The sequence below is a fragment of the Ambystoma mexicanum genome, chromosome 1q (assembly GCF_040938575.1).
Source record: "Ambystoma mexicanum isolate Mex_15411 chromosome 1q, UKY_AmexF1_1, whole genome shotgun sequence".
In the NCBI taxonomy this organism is placed as follows: domain Eukaryota; kingdom Metazoa; phylum Chordata; class Amphibia; order Caudata; family Ambystomatidae; genus Ambystoma; species Ambystoma mexicanum.
Window position 1 is genome coordinate 78,968,706 of NC_090922.1, and position 27,232 is coordinate 78,995,937.

The following is a 27,232-nucleotide window of genomic DNA, read 5'->3' on the forward strand; positions in this document are numbered from 1 at the left end:
AATAACTACTACTCACAATCAAGAATAAAGGATTGGGCCGAGGTTTCCAGGCTAGACTGGTGAGTATCCTGGAACAAGAGAGGTAACTATTACTGAAGGTTTATAGGGTAAGTAAGAGGAGGAGTCAAACAGTAGTTTGCTTACCAACAGGTGTTGAGTGTTCTGGTGTATTCTGAAGAAGGGATCGCTGGATTTGAGGTGTGATCCGGAAAACACAAAGTCTTGTTCCCTATTCCTGTCGGCACAAGGACACCTAAAAAAGTCTTTGATCCTTGCGACGCTGCACTTAGAGTCCCTTAAATTCTTTAGAGTCTTTAGGCAAAGAAGGAGGGAAGAAGCGACAAACAATTGAGGCTTTCCCGCTGCGGGAGGATCCAGCAGGAGTAAGCAGTCCAGCAGCGTTTCGAAGTGGCAGGAGACAAACAAGATGCAGCTGGTTGAGGCAAGTGCAATCCCATAAGCGTTCCGGTTTGGCAACAGGTAGGCAAGTCGGGAAGGATTAAGCGTGTGCAGTCCAGTAAAACGTTCCAGTTCGGCAACAGGTAGGACAATAGCGTAGGGCTTAGGCGAGTGCAATCCATATGCGTTCCGAATCGGCAACAGGTAGTCAGTTCAGCAGAATCATTAGAGAAGGTAAGGAAGTCAAAAGGACAAGCCAGGGGATCGAAAACCAGGACAACAAGGTAGCAAGATACAAGGCTATGAGAATACAAATTCGGAAGCAGCGCTGTGCAGCGTGGGTGAGGCTTAAATCCCGAATCAGCTGACTGCACGCACGACTCACCGCCGTAATCTTGAATGCAGACGTGTATGCCATGGGAGCCAGCGTTTCCAAGGCAACCCAAAGCGTTCTCTGAAGGAACGCGTATTTCTGGACGAACCAGTGCTCCAAGGGTTTAGGTTGAGTCCCGAATCCATAGGTATACCAGTGGATCTATTAGAGGAGCGGGAAAGTTTCCTAATGTGTGTACCTGGTTTGGGACATAATAGAGAGAAATCCAACAGAACCCTGACGGTTGTGATGACAGTAACTGACAAACTTTTCATCAATGAAGGAAGAGCTGGTTTTCCTGACTTTGTCCACTGGGTCATTGACAAGGTCGTTGACGAGGAGATTGTTGACGAAGCGATCATGGAAGGTGCATTGGTCTTGGACATGGAAGAAGAGGTATGGGATGAAATGGTGGTCCTGGTGGGCGGGTTTGTCGTCGGGCCCGCGTCGCCGGCGGCGTAGATGACAGAAATGCTGAGGGCCCTCCAGGAGGTCTGCTCTTTGACAGTATGTGCTTGAATGGGGCCAAAGACTTCCTCGCAGACTGAGGCAATACACCAGCCGGCAGGCTAACCGTCGACAAAGATGGCAATGGAGAACAACCCCTTCCAGAACTTGGTCGCAACCGCTGAGGGTGCAGATGGAGCGTGGATCTCTGTCTTCTTTTGGACCTCCACGAAGGAGTCTCCTCTTCTTTCCAGAGGGAGTAAGCTCAGGGACCTCACAGCCATGGACGAGGCATGACTGCACCCGGACGCTGGGTCAGAGGCCTTCCCCTGCTTGAACTAAGCCACTAAACTCTGGTGGCGATCCTTCTTGGTCTTCAACGAGAAGCTACGACAGATGTTGCATCTGTCCGCGTTGTGATCCGGATGAAGACAAAGGCACTTGATGTGCCGATACTCAACGAGAATGTTCTTCTGGCCATAGATATCACAGGCCCTGAAGAGACTTTTCTTTGCCACATCGGACATGGTCGAGATGAAGATGTAGGCCCAAGCCTGGGCCTGCTGGAGTCACGGAGAGACGATCAAACAATGAAAAAGACTATCTTTGCCGACAACGGGTCCCCACTGCCGGTAGTCACTGTGTGACGGTAGATAAAAAGATGGCAGGAATCTTCAAAAATTGTCAAAAAACAGCACAAAATCCCCATGTTACAAGGAGCGAAGGATAAGGACTCCCAACTCTAGAAACGTGCGGTAAAATATGAAGATGGCCACCAGGGGTGGGTGTTAGGAGGACAAGTGTCATTGGCCGGGGGCAGTATGATACAAAGGACACTGATAGGCTGTAGAGGAGACAAGCAGTTTGAAGTTTAAAGCAAAACTGCTTTCTTTTACTGAGAATTTCCAGCTTAACGACTTGGAATATTCATGAGCATGTGAATCCATGCAAGACTTCATGCTGGAGAAAGTTAAATGGCTACAGTGAGCTAGATTGCAAATATAGACTCTCACATTTTCAACATAAATCTGGCCAGAGGATGCAGCTATGTCGAAGTAGCTAACAAAATGCCCTGGATCGCGATAAAGACAGAGTGAATACTATTAATGCCACATCAATGTAAAATCCTATTGGGATTAAAAACAGCGTGGCTCTGGATAAATCTATAACTGAGTACTAAGGCTCTGATATTTTTGAAGAAACTTTGGCATTGGTGGATTTCCTCTGCTTGTAGAGCAGCATGGCCTTCCTAGTGTCTGCATTTTTATCTTTCATGCAAATTGTATTTTTTTCCCCTTGTAGCTTTAATAAAGAGATAACCTATAGCCAGACATCACTATAAACAAAGAGGCCAATGGTTAAGAGACTACATGCGACCGGACATGGGGAATAATTAAAGTTAAAGAGTTCCCTTCTTTACATTCCCTTTGGTGCAGAGTCACAACATTGCCACAGGACTGGACTCACATATATACCAGCACAACAAAATGCACTCCAATGGTTCCAAGGATAAGAGAGCAACATTAGTGACATTAGCATTTTTAAAATGTCATGCTCATATCTTAAATAAAGCCAAAGAAAATAAACTTGAGTTACAAAGTTTGTCTCACCCCTCAGAGAAATCGCTTGTCTCATCTTTCATTGATACCTCAGCTGCTGAATCAGAAGGCTGTGTGTGGCTTACCGGTCCTAGGAAATACAACAGACAAACGTGTGCAATAGAAATATGGCAACTAAAGAAAATGAAAAACAATGCAATTTTCCTTCACCTCATGTTTATTTGTTCAAAACAAAGCATGGCAATTGGCAACAGCAATGTTGAGCCAGAAATGTCAATATAGAATAATGTAAGGAAGGCATGGTATCAATAGTAGACACATACACAATGGATACAAGTTTTGAAAACCTTTATTTGGTATTTTAGTTGGGTTGGTTGAATTGCTAACTGTCCCTAACTCTAGAACAGGAGTAATCTTGACCATTAAATAAAAAACTAAATAGTCCAAATCAGTCAAGTGAAAATAAAAAGGCCTATACTAAAAAAAAAAAAATAACTAACCTTGCCCTCCTTCTCAAAATGACAAATGTGTTAAAGGATAGTTCCGGGACTTTTTTTTTATTGTCCCTACGGGTCGGCCATGTGTTTGTAAGCATAAATCGGTAGATCGTAGGAAACTTTCCTATGGACCTTACCCGACTTTTCGCCCATTATCGCACTCGAAATCAGCCTCCATTTTGTGATAATCCTATCATTCCGCCGCATCGACCTGGCTCACCTGCCTTTGCGGCACTAAATCAAATCCCCCGCCCCTGAAACAGACTTTATCAAAACATTCATATTCCCCGCCTCTATCCGTGACGTGACTGAGCTGCGTAGGCAAACGCGCCCAGGCGTCTTCTACGCGACTCCACACAGAACCCGGAAACCAACACAGATCAGCTCACAACACAGCGCGCCACAATTCGGAATATGAAACTGTACTTTGAAATCAAACCGCAAGATTGTAAATGTGGTAAAGTACATTTATTTGACATCAAATGTTTAGAGAATATTCAGCGATTTGCATTTTTATTTGCTCATGTTCCAAAAAGTTCGTATTGAGGAACGCGATGGTCCTTTGCTGTACACAGGGTCTTAGAGCATCTCACAATACAGCACCACAATTCGGAATGTGAAACCGTGGTTTAAAAGCAAACGGCAAGATTGTACATTTGGCAAAGTACGTTTATTGGACATCAAATGTTTAGAGAATATTCAGCGATTTGCATTTTTCTTTGCTCTCGATCCAAATTAGTTCGTCTTGAGGGAAGCGATGTTCGTGTGCAGTACACAGGGTGTTGGTTTACGATAAAAATAAGCTCTTCTGTCGCACTGATAATCGCATGCCTGTTCCAACAACGAGGCACTAGGCCACCACAACGGTAGGTATGTTGCATCTAACCGTTAGTACCGCGTAAGGGCATACTTGTACTTGGCGATCGTCCCATAAAATGGTCAGGGTGGTAACGTTGTTCACGCGGAGAAGCAACTGGCGGCTGTAGAAGCCGTCCGCCGGTGTCTGGTACTCGTGACACAGACAGTAGTGAATGATGTACCTAAAAACATAAAAAATGAAATTAGTCTCACCATCAGATCCTTATTAAAATTATTCATTTCATAGCGAGGACAGCGCTACTGGGTGTACACAAGTGTTTAAAGGCGTGGCGAGGCATGGAGGGGGGGGGAGTGGAGTACAAGGTAAGTAGCATAAAATAATAAATAAATAGGGCCAGCTGGTGGCAAGTGCAAGGTAAGTGCAGAACAAGTGCTGGGAAGGGGGGGCTGTAGGATACTGAGACAGTCCCCCAGTGCAGGGGTTGACAGGGAGGCAGTGCAGGTGGAGAGTGGAAGGGCCCAGGACCGAGGTCGCAGACAGTGGACCAGTTGTAGCAGGGGAGAGGGAGAGAGAAAGCAGAAGCAAAGAGGAAGGTTTTGAGGTGCTTCAGTAAAAGCAGATGTTTCTCCTCCAGATAGTGCGCGGTAGAAAACACTATGCCACATAGAACGAACAAGTACAACTGAACCCGTCTTTAAAGCCACTGTATAGTAATGAAATTGCGGTATAAACTCATCAAAAGTTACTTACATTATATTTGCATTTTCCATTGTGTCTCTGTGTAGGGCAGACCCGAAACACCACTCCTTCTTTGCCGACGTTACTTCTTCTAATGAACGTGGCTCATCGTTTCGTTTCTGAAATTTTATTCATTATCTTTTCTTAGTCTTTCAGGATGGTCCCGGCCTGTCAAGGTCAAATCACAATAGAACCTTATATTGGGTCGTGGGCCGTTCCGCCACCCGAGCAAAACATCAAAGCAGCTGACCTTCACTTTGAGCGAGCACACATTTCTAGTTAGCTCCAGTTAGTGTAAGGGCATCTTGTCTGCGTGCCTTTTTTTTTATTGTCCCTATGGGTCGGCCATGTGTTTGTAATACGGAAACATTCTATAATTTTTGTAAAAATGATTTATATTACTGTTTGGTTTAATTGCAATGGGCCTGCAACATGAGGAGACTCGAGAGAACAGACAATCGAATTACAATCATTTAAACCGTGATGTGTATTTCTCAATGAGCTCTGCTTTAGGTGGACATGGAACAGAGGCAATGTTGGGTGGCAATGCAGTTGTCCCCTGCATAGGTTCGTTCACCACTCCATGTATGTGCCTATCGAGGACATCTACGATAAGTCTCTCAATAAACTCATATTGCATATCCTCAAACACTGGTTTGATCACCCATTGTTTACTTCTTTTAGTGAAGGCCTTATTGTAGCGAAGCGTCCCTAAAGTTCCGGTCGTCCTACTTTGTTGACGGCCAACATTATGGTTATGTGCCAAGACCGCTAGAAGAGTCCGATTTATCATGCCTTCCATGCCAAAATGCAATCTTTTGGGCCTGTACTTTAGGCACATATTGTGGAACACCTCCAAATCTCCTGTGTGGCAGAATTCCGTGAGTCCCCTCAAATCTCTTGTTATAGTTTTATCAAATACAATCTTTTCAATGGCCTTGTGAGTGGGTGATGAAGGAATCAACCACTTCTTCTTCCGTGCCTCCTCTGTGGACAAATGGCCATGTTCACATTTGTGGAAATGCTCATTTGTCGACCATCGATGTACGTTGCTACAGTGCAACATTACTGACCGCCATTTTTCCAGTAGAATTTCCAACGACCCTTCACATGTTTTTGAGCTCCACCAAAGATGGTTGCTGATTGACTTGGACCACTGTGAAATACCTTGCATATCTTTTTTTTTTCCTGCAGCCGACAATTTTTTATTGATTGATTTTGCAAGATGCCAAACGTCAAATTGGTGATTTATATTTTTGAACTGTTCTCTCATTGTCTTGGCAATTGAAACGTGTCTGTCCGTGGCTATCAGGTCGATCACCATTCCCCGCGATTGTAGTTCTTGCAATGATGCTACAAAGCCAACTTTCTCCATGGCCACTGAGGATGTACTTTGTGACACCTGCACGACCACCGAACTCACAATTTTCTTACTTTCCATGTCCTGAAAGTGGTAGGTGCAGTACTTGGCTGAAAATCCTGGACTGTCGCATTGTCCATCACCGGCTAGCCTGAAGCGTTTGCCCGCGAATGTACTTTCCATTGACATTTTTTCCATTCTCCAAGCTTCGCTGATGGCTGGAAATAGATAATCGGTTTGGTATTTGTAGCACTGACTTTTCGCAATGAAATGGATTCCCACAAACTGAAAGAAATACTGTAACTTTTTAAAACTTGAACCACTAAAAAGTGCGGCCGCTGCACAAAGTAGATTGCCTGCTGGCAGTTGCCCCAGCATGGGTTGTGCAGACCATGCGAACGGATGATATTGTGTACAGGTGGCATGTATTTTAAGGTTAGTGCCTCGAATTGCACGAGTCACATTAATCAATGGCTCCCCACATACTTCCCCACCAACCCAATGCCCACATTTCATCATCATAATAATATCCATCAAACAGCTATCGAATACAATGAATTTGGCCTCTTTCCTTATACTGTCACTCTGCATCCCAGCTGGTTCGGCCTGTAACGTTGAGGACATGTCACTCGCATGAAAGGTACAATCTCTGATATCGTCTTCCGCTATGCTGAGTGATATTGATGGTGTTTCATTGTCGTCCACTTCATTCTCTTCCATTGCAACATCTGTTCCTTGTCCGGAGATGGGAGAAAAAAACAATGTCTTCAACTTTCGCGCGCTCTTATTTTTTGCGGGTGTGGATTCTGTGAATTGATCTCCAACTGCATCCAAACTACCAGGAGGACATTCACTATCAATGGCTGGTGGTGGTATAGCTCCGTTGTCAATCACTTCATATTCTTCCCATTGGCACGATGCATCTCCAGTCTCAAGTCCCTGCCAAAAGGTTTGACAAGCAACATCTCTCGTTCGCTTCACTGTCTGTGTAGATCTAGTTCTTACACCCACTCGCAACTAGAGGACAGATTAGAAAAGGGATGTTCAGTTTAAACACAACTTACAGTATTGAACTATTGACAGTGAAAGACAACATAATATAGTGAACAGGACACTAACCTTCTTTTGCTTTCTTTTCTTTGAAACTTTCTTTCCTCGAACTTCAACATCTGGACGCTGTTGCTCCGACTCGTGTGTGCATGTCTCCACTTCCTCTCGCGCTGCAACGACTATACTTTCATGATAAGCACATCCATCACTCACTGAGGCTCCATCGACTCGCTGAAACATAGAACTTTCATTAGTATGTATAATAATATTGAAAACACAAAATGTACTTGGGGACCAATACCCATACGTACATCTCAATAGCAAAACACGAATGAACGCATTGTGTAGAACATTCAAACGACAATAGTTCACGCATTGTTGATCTAGTTAGATTGAACTGTCAAGATCCATACCTCGGGCTCCGCATAGACTTCCATTGATGATATTATTGAAGATGACGCTTCAGCAACTCCCTGAAACACAGTAATTGCATTAGTATGGTTTTCTATTTTGTTTAAAAGAACATAAACTTTCTGCAGGCGTCAACGGCTCATCTAAATAGACCTGCACAAATGATCAGTTGTCTAAAATAAATAATGGATATCCAAATATGATTCGATTTGCTCCATCGTTGGAAGTGTTACCACCCAGAGATCTGCATCAACTACTAGGGGTGATGTTCTTGTTGAAGAAGCTCCGTCAGCTCCCTGAAACATAGTACTTGCGTTAATAAAGAAGGAAGTATAGCGGATGTAATCACGTCATTTGATCTCGCATGATTGATCTGTCAGTATCCATACCTCGAAATGCATAAGAACATCAAGGGACGCTGTAACTGCGGTGCACACTTCTGCAAGCTGTTGCGCCGACCCGTAACTGCATGCTCCCCCTTCCTCTTGGACTAATGCTCCATCGACTCCCTGAAACATAGGACTTTCATTAGTAATGAACACAATATTGAAAAAAGAAGACACATAGGAGGGCGACGACAGAAGGACATACCAATGGCTAAAAACGAAAGAAACATTGTGTGTAACAATCACGCTACAAGAATGCAAGATCTGATGATCTCCATCGATGGAACTGTCCGGAAACGTACCTCGAGCATCTGAGTGACATCTACGGTTGTCGTCAATGCGTTGGACTCCTCAGCATCTCCCTGAAAGACAGTACTTGCATTATTTTGGATAACAATAATTATAACTGAAAACAAAGACTAGAGGACGAGTACTGTGGTGTACCATTAGGTAAAATAATTACACGATCAATTAAAACTATTGATTTACATGCCTAAAACAAGTCAGTGTCAGAATAGCTAAGTATGATTACCCGATAGGCGCTTGAAGTGGCTGATGACTGCAATAACGACACGGATGGAGAATCTTCAGCCTTCATATTGAGTGGATACATAAATGGGGAAATTATTGTTAGCTAATGCTACACACTACCGCAATGCCGAGAGATAAATACGTAAACTTGACTCACCAGTGGAGGGATGTGGACGAATAGAGTGGGAATAGCGGTTGAGAGCAATTTTCGCCTCGCTCGCGGTGTTTTCGTCCTTATTAGCAATGATGTGGAGTACATGTCTGGGCTAAAGTGCCTGCTGCAGATGCGGTATCGATCACCCCTCTTGTCCGCAAAGACTTCTAGGACTCTACTTTCTATCTCAGAGGCTGGATATCCGCAATATCGGACCCATTCTCTTATCTGATCTATTGTCTTAGGGAAAACATGCATTATAGTACCTTCAGATTTGTTATGGGTCTTCGAAGGGCAACCGCCAATGGAACAGGCAGGCATTATGGAAAGTTCTGAAAAGTAAAGATCAACAATTCTCTATGAATACCAATGTGTTAAAACATTAAATGACACATAAAAGGTTCAATGCAAGGTCCGTTTTGGTTCTTGGAACTATACATGTTATTCACATGCGGATAAGTATTTCAATAACTTTCAAAAAATAGAAAAAGTAATTTGACTAAACTCAGAACATGTGACTAGTTCCTTGCATGTACTGTCGTGAACGAAAAGAAAACATGGATGCAATTTGATGACTACTAGCAAATAGATATAAATTAAAAAATTGGACGCAAAATGATTATGGTACATGGACTTACCTTGACGAACAAACAGTTAGATGCAGGGATCAGAGTAGTTTCTTGTCGTAGAACAGGGAGCAGTTCACAGGTTGCAAACTGACGAGTTTGCTCAAAGTGGTCACGGAAGTTCACAGAGACGAAGAGCAGATAACCAGCACCTTCACGGGTTGACTAGCAAAGCGCAAAGAAGTTCTCATTAGAAATATGAAGTGGGTTATAAAGAATTCGAAACAGGGGTGTGTTTGTGAATGAATGACGTGTATATGTCGTGGCATTATGCGGTCTGCAGGGGGCCGTCCAGCGTGAGGGGGGATGCTTGGCAGGAGACACGGGGTCTGGAGGTAGACATGGGAACAACAACCCATGCTCTATAGACCACTTTGAAGTGTACATGGTCTTTGGCACCTCTTGGCCTTTATCGCTCCCTGACAGCTCCACTTGCCAGCACAAGTACCCCGGTGCGAACTGCCTTTGATAGGGCGGGGGGTGGATCGGGGCGGTGGTCGTGCAGACAAGACACAGGAAGACTCGTGAATGGAGACACACTTATGTGGATTGCAGGGGGCCGTCCAGCGTGAGGGGGGATGCTTGGCAGGAGACACGGGGTCTGGAGGTAGACATGGGAACAACAACCCATGCTCTATAGACCACTTTGAAGTGTACATGGTCTTTGGCACCTCTTGGCCTTTATCGCTCCCTGACAGCTCCACTTGCCAGCACAAGTACCCCGGTGCGAACTGCCTTTGATAGGGCGGGGGGTGGATCGGGGCGGTGGTCGTGCAGACAAGACACAGGAAGACTCGTGAATGGAGACACACTTATGTGGATTGCAGGGGGCCGTCCAGCGTGAGGGGGGATGCTTGGCAGGAGACACGGGGTCTGGAGGTAGACATGGGAACAACAACCCATGCTCTATAGACCACTTTGAAGTGTACATGGTCTTTGGCACCTCTTGGCCTTTATCGCTCCCTGACAGCTCCACTTGCCAGCACAAGTACCCCGGTGTGAACTGCCTTTGATAGGGCGGGGGGTGGATCGGGGCGGTGGTCGTGCAGACAAGACACAGGAAGACTCGTGAATGGAGACACACTTATGTGGATTGCAGGGGGCCGTCCAGCGTGAGGGGGGATGCTTGGCAGGAGACACGGGGTCTGGAGGTAGACATGGGAACAACAACCCATGCTCTATAGACCACTTTGAAGTGTACATGGTCTTTGGCACCTCTTGGCCTTTATCGCTCCCTGACAGCTCCACTTGCCAGCACAAGTACCCCGGTGCGAACTGCCTTTGATGGCCAAGATGGCCAAGGATGGCCAAGGAGAGGCCATCTAACTGAATGTAAGAGGATGGCTGCAGGATCTACTACATGGAATGCAGGGGGGTGAGTTTATAAATACCTCACCCTCCCAGGAGAATATACACTAGATTCATTTAAAAAATCAAAACAACCATTGTTAAAATATATGTTGGGCTTTATTTTAGATTTTAATTAAACATAAATAATAAACATTACACATTGTAAAGTTGAGGTTGGAGCACATCGAGGGAAAATCCGCGGTATTGTCCACTGTCACTGGGGAAATGTTGTCTAATGGCAAGTACCGCACAGGCAGGTATTACTCTCCGAACGCGGTGTCCGAGCCTCCCGTGAAGCCACCAAGTGAAGCAACGATAGGCCACCAGCCTGTACCGCCTGTGAAAAAAAAAGATGCAAACTGTATTAAACTGACCAAACTTTCTTATCAATGTCGATTCAGGTAACACATGTCATTTTTCTTAGAAAAAAATTATATCTAGAAAATGCACTATATGGAACAAATTTACATGCGTTCGAATGATATGTAAATGTAATTTTATATGTGGGAGACGACCATGAAATAGTGGTGGCATCACTGACATCACAAACAGAGTATACTTACTCGTTACTCGGATTACGCGGACGAACAGTGCCGCGAAGTTCGTGCATAAGCACCATCATCATCCTCAACACGGTCCGTGAGAGGCAGGCTTCCCTGAACTCTGGCAGCTCGGTGATGCATTGCGGACTTTGCTCGCCTTCCTGCAGACTTTGCTCGCTTTCCGAAATGTAGGCCAAGCACCCGGAATTTTCACGGCAGCAGCAGTTCTCCTCCTCAGTTGGCATTAGCTCGCACCGATTGCACGTGCACCAGGTGGAGACGCCGTCCATGCGACATGGTCCAGGCTCTTCATCCGTTGACTGGTCCTCCCAACTGCCGTCCGAATCCCCATCGTTTTCGCGTGCTTGACTTTCCAGTAGTTCTTCCTCGGTGTACTCGGGCTCGTACATATACGGCATTATTGTGGCCATTGTGCGGTAAAGATAGTAAAATAATTTACAGAGATGGTACAGGTGTTCACACGGGCTACAAGCGGCGAAGGTAGCTGACCAGAGCACTGAAACGAGTCACAGAATACTCAAAGTAACACAGAGAGAGGAATGGAATCGAAAATCTGCTGCTGTGTGTTGTGAAACGGTCTGTTTATACTTATTGGGGAAAGAGGCGTCCTGCCATTTCCATGGCAACACGTCAATAGCTGAGGCGCAGCGATTGTTGACACGAGACGTGCTTGAAATGGGCAGTACGCGTCTGATGATGTCAGGCTCAGGGGCGGGGGATTTGATTTAGTGCCGCAAAGGCAGGTGAGCCAGGTCGATGCGGCGGAATGATAGGATTATCACAAAATGGAGGCTGATTTCGAGTGCGATAATGGGCGAAAAGTCGGGTAAGGTCCATAGGAAAGTTTCCTACGATCTACCGATTTATGCTTACAAACACATGGCCGACCCGTAGGGACAATAAAAAAAAAGTCCCGGAACTATCCTTTAAGGGAATACAAATGGAGAAATAGTGTCTAAAAAAAATGTCAGAATGGTTTAAATAACAATTCCCTTCCCCACGTTCAGCACCACAGAGTCTAGGGAGTTTCCTTAAAAGTAAAAGGTGGATGGCACAGTTCTTTCAGTCTTGCACACTTTGGCTTACTGGTACAAATTAACAGTTCATGTTTGGACTCAAAGCTTCCGGTAGTTCAATCACTTCCTTAGGCTTCGTCTGCCATATTACAAATAAACAGTTGCTCTTTGGACCTTTACTTTCCTACAATCCAACACAGGCTTCCCTCTCCCGGGCTTGACCCTGCCTCTCGTCACATTCACTTTCTTCATTTATCACATAATTCTGTACAGGCTGCCCTCTGCTGGACTTTCACCTTTCACATTATTTCACTTTTGAGGGATGCCTGTGAAGAGTAATACACCCGTCAACACTGTGCCGACAAAAATGTACCCGGCCGAGGGTTATCCACAGTGGGAAGTTGCAAACTACATTTGAAAAGCCATAGTGAACCCGACGGATGGAGGCCGAAGTTGCAAGAAGGATACCGACCACAGTACAAGACTATCGAAGGAACTTTTGTTTGTTTATTGTTTTGACTGATCAGGCCTTCTAAGGCAAGAGACTTTGCATAGAAGAGACTTGACCCCTGAAGATTCTGGTATTGTTGAACTGGAATTACGAGCCTCGTGCGGGAGAGGCCCAGGAGTGTGCTGCCCTCGGAAGCCCCGCCTTGTCCTGTGCTAAAAAAGTGGGTAAGGGAGACCAAGCCATACCATCCTGGTTTATCATTTTGTGAACACTTCTTTCTTTTCTGGTGAACATTATCCCATACTCTTTTTGTAGCTTCGTGGTAAGGATTGGCAATAGTTTTCTTTTAGTATAGGCCCTTTTTATTCGACAAGACGCCACCAGGACTGACTTATTATTACATCTTAGATGTAGGTTTAGATTAGGCATTTATCTCATCCATTATAAAGTTCAATAAAACCCTTGAACTGTGATCACTTGTGTCTGTCTTTACTGTTGCCAACCTGAGTTCCTTACATGTTCCCTTTCCCATGCTTTGTCTCAGGTGTCTTTTCACTGTCAAAGACTTTCGAAACTGCAAGGATTTTACATAGACCTCTGCATGACCATGTCGACCTCTCTTCCATTAATTCTACAATCCACAATCTTTCACCTCTTACAACACCAATGTCTCTTTTCATTTATTCAACTTTCCTTCAGGATTGCAGTTACTTTCTTGCCTTAGGTTCCCGTTCAACTCAGAACATTTCACAGAGACTTGAATGTGCAATTTCACCTTGCAGGACCACTCTGTTACTTTGTATCCGTTCCTTTTACAATTCAGCAATTGTCCTTTTCATTACGTGTTTTAATGGCACATGCGCAACCTTCAACTTTTACGTCAGTTACATTTGGCTTTTAACACAAAGCATACTTTTGTTGCCTTTGATAAGTCACTGGTTGTGTTAATCAGTCTTCTTTCATCAACGCTCTCATGCAGCAGTCCAGGCCATTTCCAACGCCGCCTCCTGCTCCTCCCCAACTATATCATTCATCTGTGAGAATCACGGGACCCTTTCAAGTACCTTGAAGGTTTCCTTCTTCCATTCGCTCGGATTCAGTCTTCGAACACTTACAGCTTCCCGAAAATGTGTCAGATTCTCGCCTGGCTCTCTCTTGATCTTCATAAGTGCAGATCAGTCCCTTGGCCTCACGGCTTCCATCGCTTGGTTCGCATCAGCCATGAAAGAGCTGTTCCTTCTCGTACTCAGCCTCGCTCACAGTGTGCCTGTGCTCGCCACCTTTTATTTGCCTGAACAGGCGGATTAACAAGTAGCAGGTGTACATAGTTAGGATTACATGCCTGACTCTGCCTGGTCTTATTACAGAGACAGAGCCATTGCAAGTCAGTAGTTGTGATTCATTTGTTCTCATTCCTCATCTTCCTCTGCTCAGTAGTGTTGTCAATGTAACGTGCGGAGGAATTATGGGAGCTGTAGTTTCCCATAAAATAAGCAGGGATAGGGGATAAAGGGGTTGTGGAAAAAGGGGATACCATGTCTCACCATAGGATGCTTCTCCCCCAATCCCTGAGGACCCCCTACCCCAGTGATCCTCCCTCGCCTGTCCATCCCCAGGGGCCGGGATCCAAAAGCGATGGGCCTTCCCTGGCCACCCCAGTACGGGATCCCCAGGGACTAGGTCATGAAACACCCTCTAGTTTTTTGCAATAACATCACCTTAATTCACACAAGCACAAAGCTAATTATGGAAACAGTCTTTTACACCAGGATAACCAAACAATAATGTGCATCCCTTTAAATAACAATAGCCCAGCTAAATCTGTATTTCTAGAAATTCTTGAACCTTAGTAAAATGTATGGCACCCTCATTCTACTGCAGTGCAAAATCTTCGAGTTCAGAAGGAATGGCATTTGGAAAGGCACAGGAGCTGTAAAGAAATCAACTGTCTGCTTAGTTTGTATACAAATCTTACACAGAATGTATGTGTATTCCATGAAATTGAACAGTATTAACAGATCGCTTTCCCAGAGGTGCTGGCGGAATTGTGGACAGTGTGTTACGCTTCTGCACCTACTTTGGGATAACCCAGTCATTTGTCCATTTTGGTCTGACATGTCACGCTTCTTTAGAACCATTATGACTAAACCCCTGTGTTTTCCAACAAACTATCATTGCTGATAATAGATAGGTCATCTGATTCTCTCCTACATGTTGACGTAAAATGGAGGAGCTTAGTTCCAACAGTTGGAAAACTGATAGTTTTGAGAGACCGGAAACAGAGTAGAGGGCTCAGGAATGTTGAAGGAATGGAAAGATTTGAGGATGGTAATAGTGGCTATAAAGAAATGCTTGCAAAAGATTAAGGTTTAGAGGAAAAGCTTTGTGGACTTTGGTGAACGTTTGCAGTAGCGTAGAATATTATATTAGCTATTTACCTGAAATTATTTGTACCAAAGGAGAATGGATGAAGCACTTGCCTTTTCTTTGACTGTTTATGGTTTCCACTCTACTTTTAATACATTTGGGAGTTAATGGGTAGAGGGCAAGATGAAGCGGCAGAGGGAACATTTAATTATTTTGGTCCTTCTTGTTGTTAATCCTCTTTAATTACATATAAAATCAAAAATAAAGATAATTTACAAAAAAGAAGAAAAAAGTGGCGATGGGTGACATATGGTTTCAATCGGTCCATACCATGTCTAGCACAAGCACTGTAACTTGGTGTCGACCACAGTGTTCTTTAAACGTATAATGCAGGAATTGTTTGTGAGTATGACACAGGATATTTCCAGGACAACCTTTGGGAGGTGGTGAGTAATGGAAGAAAAGCATGGCAAGATGGTGCATGCATTTTCATATGTTTTGCAGACAAAGGGCTTGAGGATAGGGGAGAGGAGTTTTTCTAAACTACCACATTGAGTGCTTAAGGGAGAGTAACCTGTAGTTGACTAGCAGAGTCTGCAACAAGTTAGACTAAACTCTCACTTGTAGATGTGACTGAGTAGTGAGACTTCTCTCTTAAGAGGGGTAGATACTGGTATGGGTCACACATCAATCACAAGGGGATTGAAGTAAAAGATTGGCCACATGGAATACATACAGAGCTCAAACTGTGCATTCTTCACTAGCCAATTGACATAGTGAATAAGAAATAGTGTGCTGTGTGTATGTGGTGAACTGAGGTGGTAAGTGACTTTTTATGACTGGCTAGTAGCTTTCAACTTGAAATTTGTACATATGATGTACGCATCAAGAATACTATAATTAAAGTGAAGACCTATAAAGGAAAGGAGTCATGCTCCAACAATAGGACTGTGTTGTCAACCTCTCAGATTATAATTCAACACAGTTAGAAAACATTATGCTGTCCAGGGGACTTCCATTATGCACTTCTACACCATTCACAAAATATAACCAGGCAATGACCTTGTAGCCTTATTCAGATGACACAGATTGATGGAATTATTTCATGACAAACCGGACAGCCAGGACAGCAATAGAATTTCCCAAAACTGGGACACAAACAAAGGCAGAAAATAAGACTCCAACTGGACTCTTGATATTGGGCACAACCCAAAACTGGATCATTACATTGAAAGTTTGATAGGTCTGAGCAGTACCGAAGCAAAGAATTTTCCCAGAGGGTCTGGCATGGCAAGTGGGTGGTAGTTATTTGGGGGAAGCTCTATTATCTTGTTTGAATATAGGAATCAGTATCGCAGTTCTCCATGAAGATGGAATCTTGTTTGTGTCCATTATCATGGAAAACAAGGAGGCGCGTAAGTCAGCCCATGCTTCCGGGTTTGGCTTCAAGGTATTGTTTGACAGCCTTTCTGGCCCCAGAGCTTGTGAGGTATTAAGTTTGATTTGCATCAGGAGATCATCCTTTTCCCATTCGATGTTCCATCTTGAAAGTTTGTTCTTTTTCAATAGCGTTTCCCAGGTTGGGGACTTGGCAAACAGGGTGGTAAAATGTGAAATCCACTTTGCTTCCGAAACTGCCGCTGTCAGTGCCAAAGCAATAACTTGCTGGTCATTCAGTAATGCCCAAAGCTCACGAGTGTTCTTCTTATTGAAGCATGTGAGCATTTTTTCTGCGTCTGATTGAAGGCATTGAGCTCTTGACATTAAGATCCTATTTTTAGATTTCCGTTTTCGTCTTTGAGTCAATGTTTCACGACCGGGTGCAGGTACAGACTTGAGCTTTTTTTTAAGTCAGCTCAGTATATTTTTCTCTGCTCAACCAACTTGATGTTGTATGCATGGGTTTTAAAAGCGGCAACGGCTTTATTTTTGGTAACAATGACTTGGTAAGGTATCAACATCCAGTCATAATTCAGCATGTCATGGTCAATTAATATAGAGTTTATGTACCTTGTTGTCTTCTCCAACACGTCGCTACTGCATGTCCGCAGTCTAGTTTTCTTGCTATTCATGGTCAACGGCAGAGGGTTCGGCAGCATTCATCCCTCTTGTTTCTCGTTCCATGTCAAAATCAGCAGGTGGTGATAGCTTTTTAGCGTAGGCACTACTTTTAAGGTGTTTAGTTAAGATACGAGTGCAGTAACTGAACACTGATGCAGGGGACACGGATGGAACCTATTATCATCCCTGATAGTTAGCTGTAGTTGGGATACCGGTAGGGTGGTATCCCCCTGCTGTGTTCCTAGTACTGGCTGAGGCCAAGAAAGGACTAGATGCTGGGTAGCCTGAGATCCAGGGATGGAATTGGGCATCTGTTGGGGAAGGGTGGGGTGGGAGTTGGGGAGTTTGTAGGGTTGTTAAGAATAATTTGGGAACAAGCCTACACCGGGGAACCACTGTGCTTAGAGCAGAAAACCAGGGAGGACAGAGGTGGGACGGGGTATGTATGAGATGGGAGACCTTAAGATAATTAGGGGGCTCAATAATTATATGAAGAGAAAAAAGGTCATGATGTATCTGAAGAGACAGAGAATTTACATTGCTTTACTACAGGCAACTCACCTGACTGAAGAAAAACAAGAGGTGATGGGGAAGAAATGTCCATAAGCAGCTTAAGAAGGCACCAGCACAGATGATTTCTAAGGCTTCATAGCCATAGTTTGTTTATTCGCTTCAAGCGCTGCTCAGAAGAACAGGAACTGCTTTGTCCTTGTCTCTGAAGCTATTATGAGAACAGTCTATATACAGCTGGTGTTACATAGCTTTATGACAGGCAGTACATCTCTGGCTAAATGGGAACACTGGGCCAGGGTCTTGGCTTACTGCATGCAGCTGTCTCCTGGCTATTTCTACTCCTGGAGCCTGTTCCAAGAACACAGAAGTACGTGCAGAGCAAAAAGGGTTGCCTTACTGCTTGGGCAAGCGGTCTTTAACGGTGTGCACAGACCAGCTTATTGGAGAGCTATGTTCACTAATTTTAAAGTGCCTACAATTTTTTGGTTCATTATTTTCCACAATAATCAGCCCTTTTGAACATAGTTCTATAATCACAATGTAATATGAGTAAGTAAGTCGATCTGTTACATCTATGGCCAGCATCTCTCTAATAACATTCTCTTGCATCATAAAAGCATTTGTGGTGGATACTGACGTTGCCTGCGGTCTGAAACATGAATCCAATGTCTTGCACAAGGCAAGCACAAAATTAACAGAAAGACATATGAAAAGGAAAATGGCCAATAAAACAGAACAAAAGACAGTAATTTGCACCCAAATGTTAACTTTAGGAACCATAGAGATCCTCTAATGTACCCGTAGGGGAGTGTGCTTGGTCTGGAATACTCTGAAATTAACAGAATGGCCATACCAGTGAATAATCGTTTTAAGAATAGCTCCCATTACCTGTGGTCCAGTATTATCCTGTACTACATACCACTTTTGTCGTGAGAGAGAAGACCAATGGCTATCTTTTACTGTAATAGCAGGCAGCACAAACCCCATGTGGCATCGCCCTGCCCAGTCAGAAGGTATCCAAGAATATGCACTGGTAGCACAAAATAATATATACTGATTCACCTACATAGCGAGGGGCATTTAAACACCTTGGCTGGTAGGCACAATGTATAATTACAGTTCAAGGTAAAACCCACCTCGTTGGTACCATTGCTAGAAATGCACATACTACCTAAGAGAGTATTGTTCCTTAAATGGAGAGTTGGTACATGGGAAGGCAGTTGATACGCTTGATTGCTGTATGACATGTTCATACGGAAGGACCATTACTGCCATTCTCTAGGAAATAAGTCCATTAGCGGGAAGGTTGCATTAGGCATAGTGACACCCTCACAACACTCCTTTTTTAGAAAATGTTCATAAAAATAACGATATGAGATGCATGGCGAGTTGCGCTTGGTGCTACCTATTTTGGCATAGAGGCACATAAAGGGGGCCTCCTCTAGCCACAGCTACATATAGCGCATAACATGAGATGGAGAATGGTAAAGGGAGCTGCTGCAATGGGAGGCCTTCACCAACATATAGGCAGGGTAATACATACAGATATAACAGTTTTTCTACACATGATTTCATGTGCGTTATGTAACCGTGAAACAAAAGTATGTTTCTCTAGAAATTTCTCCCTGTGCTATTTCTGTACAGTGGATAAAGTAGGCACGGCAATAGTGGTATTGTAGACAGCTGGATACGCAATATATTCTACCAATAACCACCCTCCAATAACACACAATATGATCAGAATCAGCACAATATACATAAAGGTCTTGGTTGTATACCACTCGTCTTTTTGTCATTATTGGATAAACTTCTTTGTAGCGATATGTTAGTATGCTCTTGTCGTGGCACGTGATATTTCTTAACCACGTAATAGGTAAGGCAAAGGCCCAAGCAGTCCATCAAAGATGGTGGTCTTGACCACCTGGTAGCTGTCCCTCCCGGAAAGGGATTGCTCTTCACAGTTTGTAGTTCAGTAGCTGTCGGTTCACAGTTTCCTGGGTCTCAAGTAGTCTCTCTGTTGCTCCAGCAATGTCTTTGGGACTAACAATGTTATCACAAAAGTCAATAGTATTACCACCGGGAGGGGCCTTTTGGGTCTCCTTACCAGGCAATGCACTATCCACAGGGGCAAGTTACAAAGAGGATGGTGCACACTTCACATGACTGGAGTGGATCCAGCTATTGTGGCCATAGCACTGCAAGGCAGTCTGAGTGGTGCTAACATCTGTCCTGGACACTTCCACCTGAGCTGCAACCCAGAGGTTTGATGAAAGTTTTTTTACATACATCAACTCACCTGGTTGAATGTGGTGTCCTGGCCCCTCCAGTGGTTTTGGCAATTTGTCAGCGATCTGTTTGCGGAGAACAGACCATGTTTTAGTCAGCTGCTTACAGTAATCCATCAACAAAGGGTAAGGTACAGTACTTAGTTTTTTCGAATTTGGCACGCCCCATACATTAGCTCGGTAGCCCATGACTATTTTGTAATGAGACAATCCAATGCCTGAATGCACAACAGTTCTCATGGAGAGCCCTGGAGTGCATTCACCCAGCCTAGGGCACTACTAGCGCATATCTATGCCAGGTTTATTTTTTTTAATTTTTTTTAAGTAGAGTTCATTCTCTCCACCAGTACAGCTGCTTTGGGATGGTAGATAGTGTGACATTTCTGGCTAATGCCTAAAGCCTCACATATAAAATCCTTCATGGTATTAACAAAATGAACACTGTTATCGCTCCAAACAGTGTGTGGCAACCCAAATCGGGGCAGGTATTCTTTAACTAGTACTTTAGCTGTGTCAAGGCAGTATTATCTTTTAATGGGAACGCCTTTACCCATTTGCTGAACATACATACTATTACTAATACATATTTCTTTTCTTGATATGGAGCAAACTCAATGAAGTCCATTTGTAGGGCTTCAAAAGTGAACTCTGGCGGTCTAAAATGTCCTTTTGGTGCACCTTCTCCTTTGCGAACATTAGGAAAAGCACAGACAGTTTCTACAATACGCAAATGATGCTTCTCTTCATTTAGTATTGCTCCATACTGTGGTCAGCGAACTGAACATGACATTTGCTCCTACATGAGATGAGCCATGGGCATGAGACAACATTAGGGGTATATATTTGTTTGGCAACTTCCATCTGTGTCCATTCTGTGAGTCCACTGTAAGGAAGGCATGGTATCAAACAGTGAAGACCGACACAAGTGATGAGGGTATTTATTGAAAATCAAAAGGGCTTGAAAACCCCCAATCTAATCCTAAATCTAAAGATGGGAGCAAGCTACGACCATCAAATAATACTAATGCAGTCCTAGCAAAATAAAGGGCCTATACTAATAAACCCATTGCCAATCCTTACTTCTAAATACAAATGGTGTGGGAAACAATGTTATACAAGAGAACAGTGTTCGAGAAATTATGTCATGGTAGTTGAGCCATTAGCTTCCCTTTCCCACGTTTTCAGCACGGGACAAGGCGGCACACTCGAGCTTAGCACATGCTCTTGCTTTTCTAGCACGAGGAAGCAGTTGAAAATCTCAGTATCAGGACCTTCTGTGCCAAAGTCTCTTTGCCATTCAAAGTCTCTTATTTAAGAGGGCCTGATGCAACATTCAAAGTTCCTTTCTCTTCAGGATTCAAGTATCCACAACTTCTCTGGTGAATCATGTTCACCCCGGGTCCCCCTCCACCGGGCTCAGACCCACATCAACACAAAACCTTCAATTACACTCCGTCCGACAGACTCAGACCAAATGTATCTCTTTTCCCAAACTTTCTTTACTGTATCAAAATCTAAGACTTTCGACTTTGCGCAGGATTTTGGCTTGACCCGGCGCAGGACCACTTCAATTCACAATTCTTTGTCCTCTTCTAAATATAACCTTTTAACTTTCACTTCTGTACTTCTCTGCTGGATACCTTACAGAGACCTTCAATTGAGCACCCATGCAGTGCTGGACGGTGTCCAGTTAAAGGATCGAATGTAAAAGGATCACATTTTTTTTTAATCATATTTTTTTTTTGGTTTTCGTATAGTTAAAAAAAAGTGGTTTTTACGATCCTTTTGTTTTCAATCCTTTTCAATCAATCCTTTTACCATTCGATCCTTTTTTTTCGATCCTTTGACATACAACCGTGCTGGGCCACTCTGTCAAAGGCATTGTATCAAAGTCTCTTCAAAGTTCAAACACTCATCAGCAGTTCAACTTTACTTTTATCATATGCGTTTTAACAAGGTTCATTCCAGCGCTCACCTTACAATGTTGCTGCTTGCAACCTTGGCTTCAACCAGACCGGTCTTGTATTGGTCTCCCCAACTCACTGGCTGCATTTATTTCACTGGTGTTGCTTTGTTCTTGGAGCCAAGGACGGTACCACGGCGGCTGCTGCTTCTCCCGCCTTGATTAGTGACACGGGAGGGTCCCGGGTATCTCTGATACAGAATACAGGATTCTTCAGCCTGGTTTCCTGGTCTTACGCTTTCCAATCTTTGGGGTTCTTGAAAGTAACTGTTTCCTGTTCAAAAGAGCATGGGAACTTTCCTCCTTGCGACCCCCCCTCCTGGTTTGACATCTTTCTTCCCTCATTCAGTCTCGAAACTGCTGTTTCCCCATGTGCTTTGCGTTGCTCATAGTGTGCTTTCGTGATCTGCCTTTTGTCTGCGTGGGAAAGCTTCATGGAAGTGAGGTGTGAGTGACGGTCAGTAATTGCTTGACCTCACCTGACCATTGCATTGGGACAATCAAACACAAAGGAACTCTAAGATCCTCAAGGAATTAGAGTCTCCAGTAGCCCCTCTTGACACTTGCACACCTGACACTGCCTGGTGTACCAAAATCCAAAAGGCACTCTTAGACAAAATAACCTTACTTCAAGCCAAAATCAATGCTAAAAGAAGCCACCGATCTGATGTGGCAGGTAACCCCCCATTGTACAACATCTCCACGCCTAAACATTCTTTCAAGCCATTCAGCTTCGCACCTCTCTCCATCGAAGAAGTTGAAACTATTATTAGGAAGCTGAAGCCTTCAAACTGCCAAGGGTTCTCCTACCCCGCCGCCGTGATAAAGGAGGCTGTGCATGATCTCGCGCCCTTCATCACCATCCTCATAAATACCTCCTTTAAATCGGATACTGTATCTAATAACCTCAAGGATGCGTGGGTTGGGGGCGTGGCCAAGAAGCCATGTAGAGGGACGCCTCCGATCTGGGCTCCGGCTGATCTGTGCAATATCCTTTGGAATTCGTGCCATACCAGCATCATTTAGCCCATCAAACAGATGCCCGTGCAGCAGAAGCAACTGGGCATACCCTGACAAGGAAATAACACAGATCGCCGGCGCTGAAAGAGCAACCGGAGTCTGCTTTGCGACACGGGCGACTGAGTTACACAAAGGGGGAAAATGGCCGCCGCCGGACCAGCAGGCGAACAAAGGAGAGACGTGCTTCTGTAAAGACAGCGCCGGGGGAGCACAGGGGAGCCGATCACCCGGAGCGGGAGCCCGAGGCAGGCCCTACCATACGGCGTTGCAATCTCGTAGCAGGGAATACAGTAGTGTGTCCGTGTGTGCCCGAGGTCCGCCTGAGGTGAGGGGCGCTCCGCGAGGACTAAAGGAGCCGGCCTATTCGGAGAGAAACATTGTCTCCGTCACCACAGGCCCGGCAAGCGCACTGTAAGAAGATGCGCGCTGGGAGGAGAGGCTGCCAGGAAGAAACAGGGGTGGCCGCTACAAATGTATCCAAGCCACCCCCTCGCAGTGTGTGCAACGAGTCCTGTAAATAGCTGGGAGCGTGCAGGTCTATAAGACCTTAATGAACAGTGTGACGGTGTGTCATATATAAAGAGGAATCCAGCCCTGGGGTCAAGTTGGAGCTGGGCTGGAGCACCCAGGTTCGAGGAGGCGCCCGCTAGACAGTCAGGCACTGCTGGCAGCCCCTTGGGATCACGCAAAGTAGCCATATGGACAGGAGGAGGTAGAGACACCCCTAGCCTAAACAGAAAGCGAACAGGGAAGCAGGGAGAAGTATGTCGGGTGCTGAGATTCTCAACTAGTACTTAGGTGCAGGAGGCAAAGGGGACCTGGCAGGAGGCAGGTTTGCACACGTTGGGCCAGTGCCGGCTCACAGACAGACCTACGGGCACTGGGGCATGGGATCGTGGGACTGGTCTGACGGAGGCCTGGACTGGTAGCCAAGGCGGACCGACTTGCCTAAGTGTGGTACGTGGGAGGACACAGCCCACTCCAGGAGTAGTTTTGGCTGCATCAAGGAACCCCTGACACAGCCTGCCAGGGCCCGAGCACCAGAAGCAGTCTATCCCAGCAGGAGCCAGAAACCACAAAATGCCGGGCCTGTGTGTATAGCTTTGATACACCGAGATGGCTACCAAACTGCCTAGGGCGAAAGGCAAGCAGCCCATCCTGGATGAATTTGCTAGAACTTCACCAGGTGCAGAAGGAGCCAGGAGCAAAGATAAAGCCCCCTCCGGGAGCACGGACACTGTGAGCAAAGACCAGGAGATCCTTGCTGCGATCGCCAACCTAAAAGTGGCTTGGGAAACTAAATTGAGACTGGCCATGGACGAGCTGAAGGCGGCACTAGAGCTCAAAGTTGGGGCAGTACAAGAGGAAGTGAACCTCCTCCGGCAAGATGTCAGAGGGCTGGTTGAACGTAAAGACTACCTAGAGAAAGAGGTGGACCTGAACACAGCAGCATGCGCAGCCCATAAATCCGAACTTCATGCACTAGTGCAACATGTGGGCATCCTGGAAAGCAGGGCGGAAGAGGCGGAGGGGCTGGCCCGAAGGAATAATATACATATCGTTGGACTGCCTGAAGGAGCTGAGGGACCTAACCCTACGGAATATGTCGAATCAATGCTGCTGCAGGAGATAACCGGGGGAGTGTTGTCCCAGGGGTTTGCAGTGGAAAGGGCGCACAGGGCCCTGATGAGGAAGCCACCCCCAGGAACCCCCCCCCACAGACCGGTGATAGCCAAGATTTTGAACTACCGTGACCGGAAGAGAATCCTAGAGCATTTCCGGAAGGGCGGAACGATACGAAGGGCGTCGGCAGACATAACAGCATACCCGGACTACACCCTGCAGGTGCAACGACAACACATGAACTTTGGAGCCGTGAAGAGGAGGCTGCGCGAAGCCGGCCACAAATACATGCTGCTCTACCAGGCGAAGCTGAAAGTGATTCATAAAAGCAGCACATTGTTTTTTGAAACTCCTGGAGATACCTTGGAATGGCTAGACATGCAAAGCTGCCCCCAAGTATCCCAAGAATCGGGTATCCAGAAGGAAGACGGCGCAGATGAGTAACATGTGACTGTGGCGGCTAGAGTCTCTTAGTATAAGACATTGGGACTGGAATATAGTAAGCGATATAGTCTGATGGAGGCACGTGTTTAGGGTGCCATACATACGTATGATCCTTGAGCACGAGGAACATAGTTAATGATGTAGGAGCCTAACGGTACTAGTCCTCCTACCCCCACATCATATAGACCAGTAGGGTCACCGGTAGACTGGCGACACCCTGCCGGGTCCTGCTCTCGGCATTCCGAGGCTGGACCAAACGCGGGGGGGCTGAGATCCAGGGATGGAGCTGGGCATTTGTTGGGGTCGGGTAGGGTGGAGGGAGGGAAGGGGTTGTGTGTAAAGTTGGTAGTGGGGCAGGTGGAGCGGGGGGTTCAGTTGGGGAGTTTTTGTTGGGCAGGGGAGGGGAACGAGCCCAATTTTGTGTCAAATCAGGCAGGAAGTGGAAACTAGGAGGGGAGGCTGTTAGGCCGAATCCAGTGCAGTTCCCTTAGGGAGCACTACACCAGATTAGGACTAGAGGTGAGAGCAATAAATCCCCTTTGGTATCAGTCTGTACCACAAAGATTTAGTTTGTAGCTGTGGCTGAGCAGTCAGACCTATCTCAAGAGGGGGATGAGCAGTATTCAGGGTTTACACAATAGGCACACTAGACTTTGGCACAAGGAAACACTGGCCAAAGCTTGTAGTTAAAAAGTAAATATATATTTATTTTATACACCTATAATCAAACACATCACAAGTATCAAGCAAGTTAAATTAAGTCTAGGAAAAATATACACACTCCCTATATAAATTGCAGACCAAGTGAACCAGAGTGAAAACTGCGCAAAATGGCACAGTGAAAACTACACACAGGGGAGGTTCTGACAATTTCTCACAAGGGAGGGAAAACACAAGTTATTCAGAAATAGCTTCTTATACACCTTAGCAATATTTCCCCTTAGCTTGTGACCCCGTTAGAGCAAGACAGTGCATCAGTATAAGCAGTACTTTATCAGAAAACTGAGCAAAATGGCATTTCACAAGATTCAACAGTGGGAAGGAAAGGGTAGTTATAAGAAAGGGGTGCACCACACAGTTCGAATGGAGAATCAATCTCGAGAAAGCAGATCTAACAAATGTGACCAGAGTCAATAGGCCTGTGCAAAAGTTAATGGTACAGGGAAAGGGCCCAGGAGCAAAATGTTCTTGTAGCTGCAGTCAAGTCTTTGGTTAACGATATTTGAAATGGTGGTTGCAAGAGTTGAAAAGACAATGTTAAGAGAGGGGGGGGCGGCCAACCCAACAGTTAGGTAAAGGATTTAAAACACCTTTAGCACTATTGCGAAGAAAGGGCGGCCTGGCGGAACAATGTACCTTTAAAGTGAAGAAGTGGCTCCTGCGGTGGCGGTTGTTCCTGGTAGTTCCTGCAGTTCGAGGGGTCCAGCAGAGGAAGAGAGGCTCTCGTCATGGAGGAAGGTTCGAGGTACTGCACTACCCAGGGATGAAACCAGCCGCGGTGCTGCCAAAAGAAGTTTAAAAGGTACGCTCCTTTTAATCGCGGTCCGGGTCGATAGCTGCCTGGCTATCCGGTCTCCAAGTGCAGGGCACTGGCGATTCGACCACAGCAGGTTCGGGAAGGCGATTGGCAAACTGGTTGCCCCACCAGCTCAAGGGAAGAAGACTCTTTCAGATGAAGATCTCCTCTCGTCGTGTGGAGAAAAGTGGTGAGACGCTGCAGCAGGGCTTCACCGGTGGTTCAGTCATTGCAGATGTCTTTGGCTTCTCTTCGGCTTCTTAGTTCCAGTGGCAACGTATGGCTCTTCCAGTCCTCAAGACCCTGCTTTTATGCAAAAAGAGCCCCATTCATACAGCCTAGCTGTCACTCACAGTGGAGTAGTCATCATGGCGGGAGACCCTCCAGCCTATCAGGATAGAGTGTGACATGGGTTGGGGAGGCAACCCTGTCCAGGGGTCCTACTCCCCCTCCCACACTATGGACCCACCCCAGACCCAGTGGCGCCGGAAGGAGCGCTTCTGGGCAGATGCCCGCCAAACGGATGAACAAAGGATCCCCGACCTGGGTTAGGATTGTAGAGAAAGACACGAGAAAGAAGTTATATTAAAGTTCTGGCAAATAAAACCCACCAGAGCAAAGTTAATATTAAAATGCACCGGCAGTATGTTAGAGGCTGTCAGAAAAAGTGGTAGCCTCGAACAATGGGAAAATCCCATAGAGAAATATT

General features: G+C 45.4%; 1 protein-coding gene across 3 annotated transcripts in view; it reads right to left on the reverse strand.

Annotated features, from left to right (window-relative positions):
* Positions 1-27,232, reverse strand: part of ZNF276 (zinc finger protein 276) — a 921,405-nt gene that overhangs the window by 354,837 nt on the left and 539,336 nt on the right. For all 3 annotated transcript variants that reach the window (XM_069635568.1, XM_069635570.1, XM_069635569.1), the window contains one exon: positions 2,830-2,908. In XM_069635568.1, the coding sequence (XP_069491669.1) occupies positions 2,830-2,908 (79 nt within the window). The remainder of the gene's footprint in view (positions 1-2,829; positions 2,909-27,232) is intronic.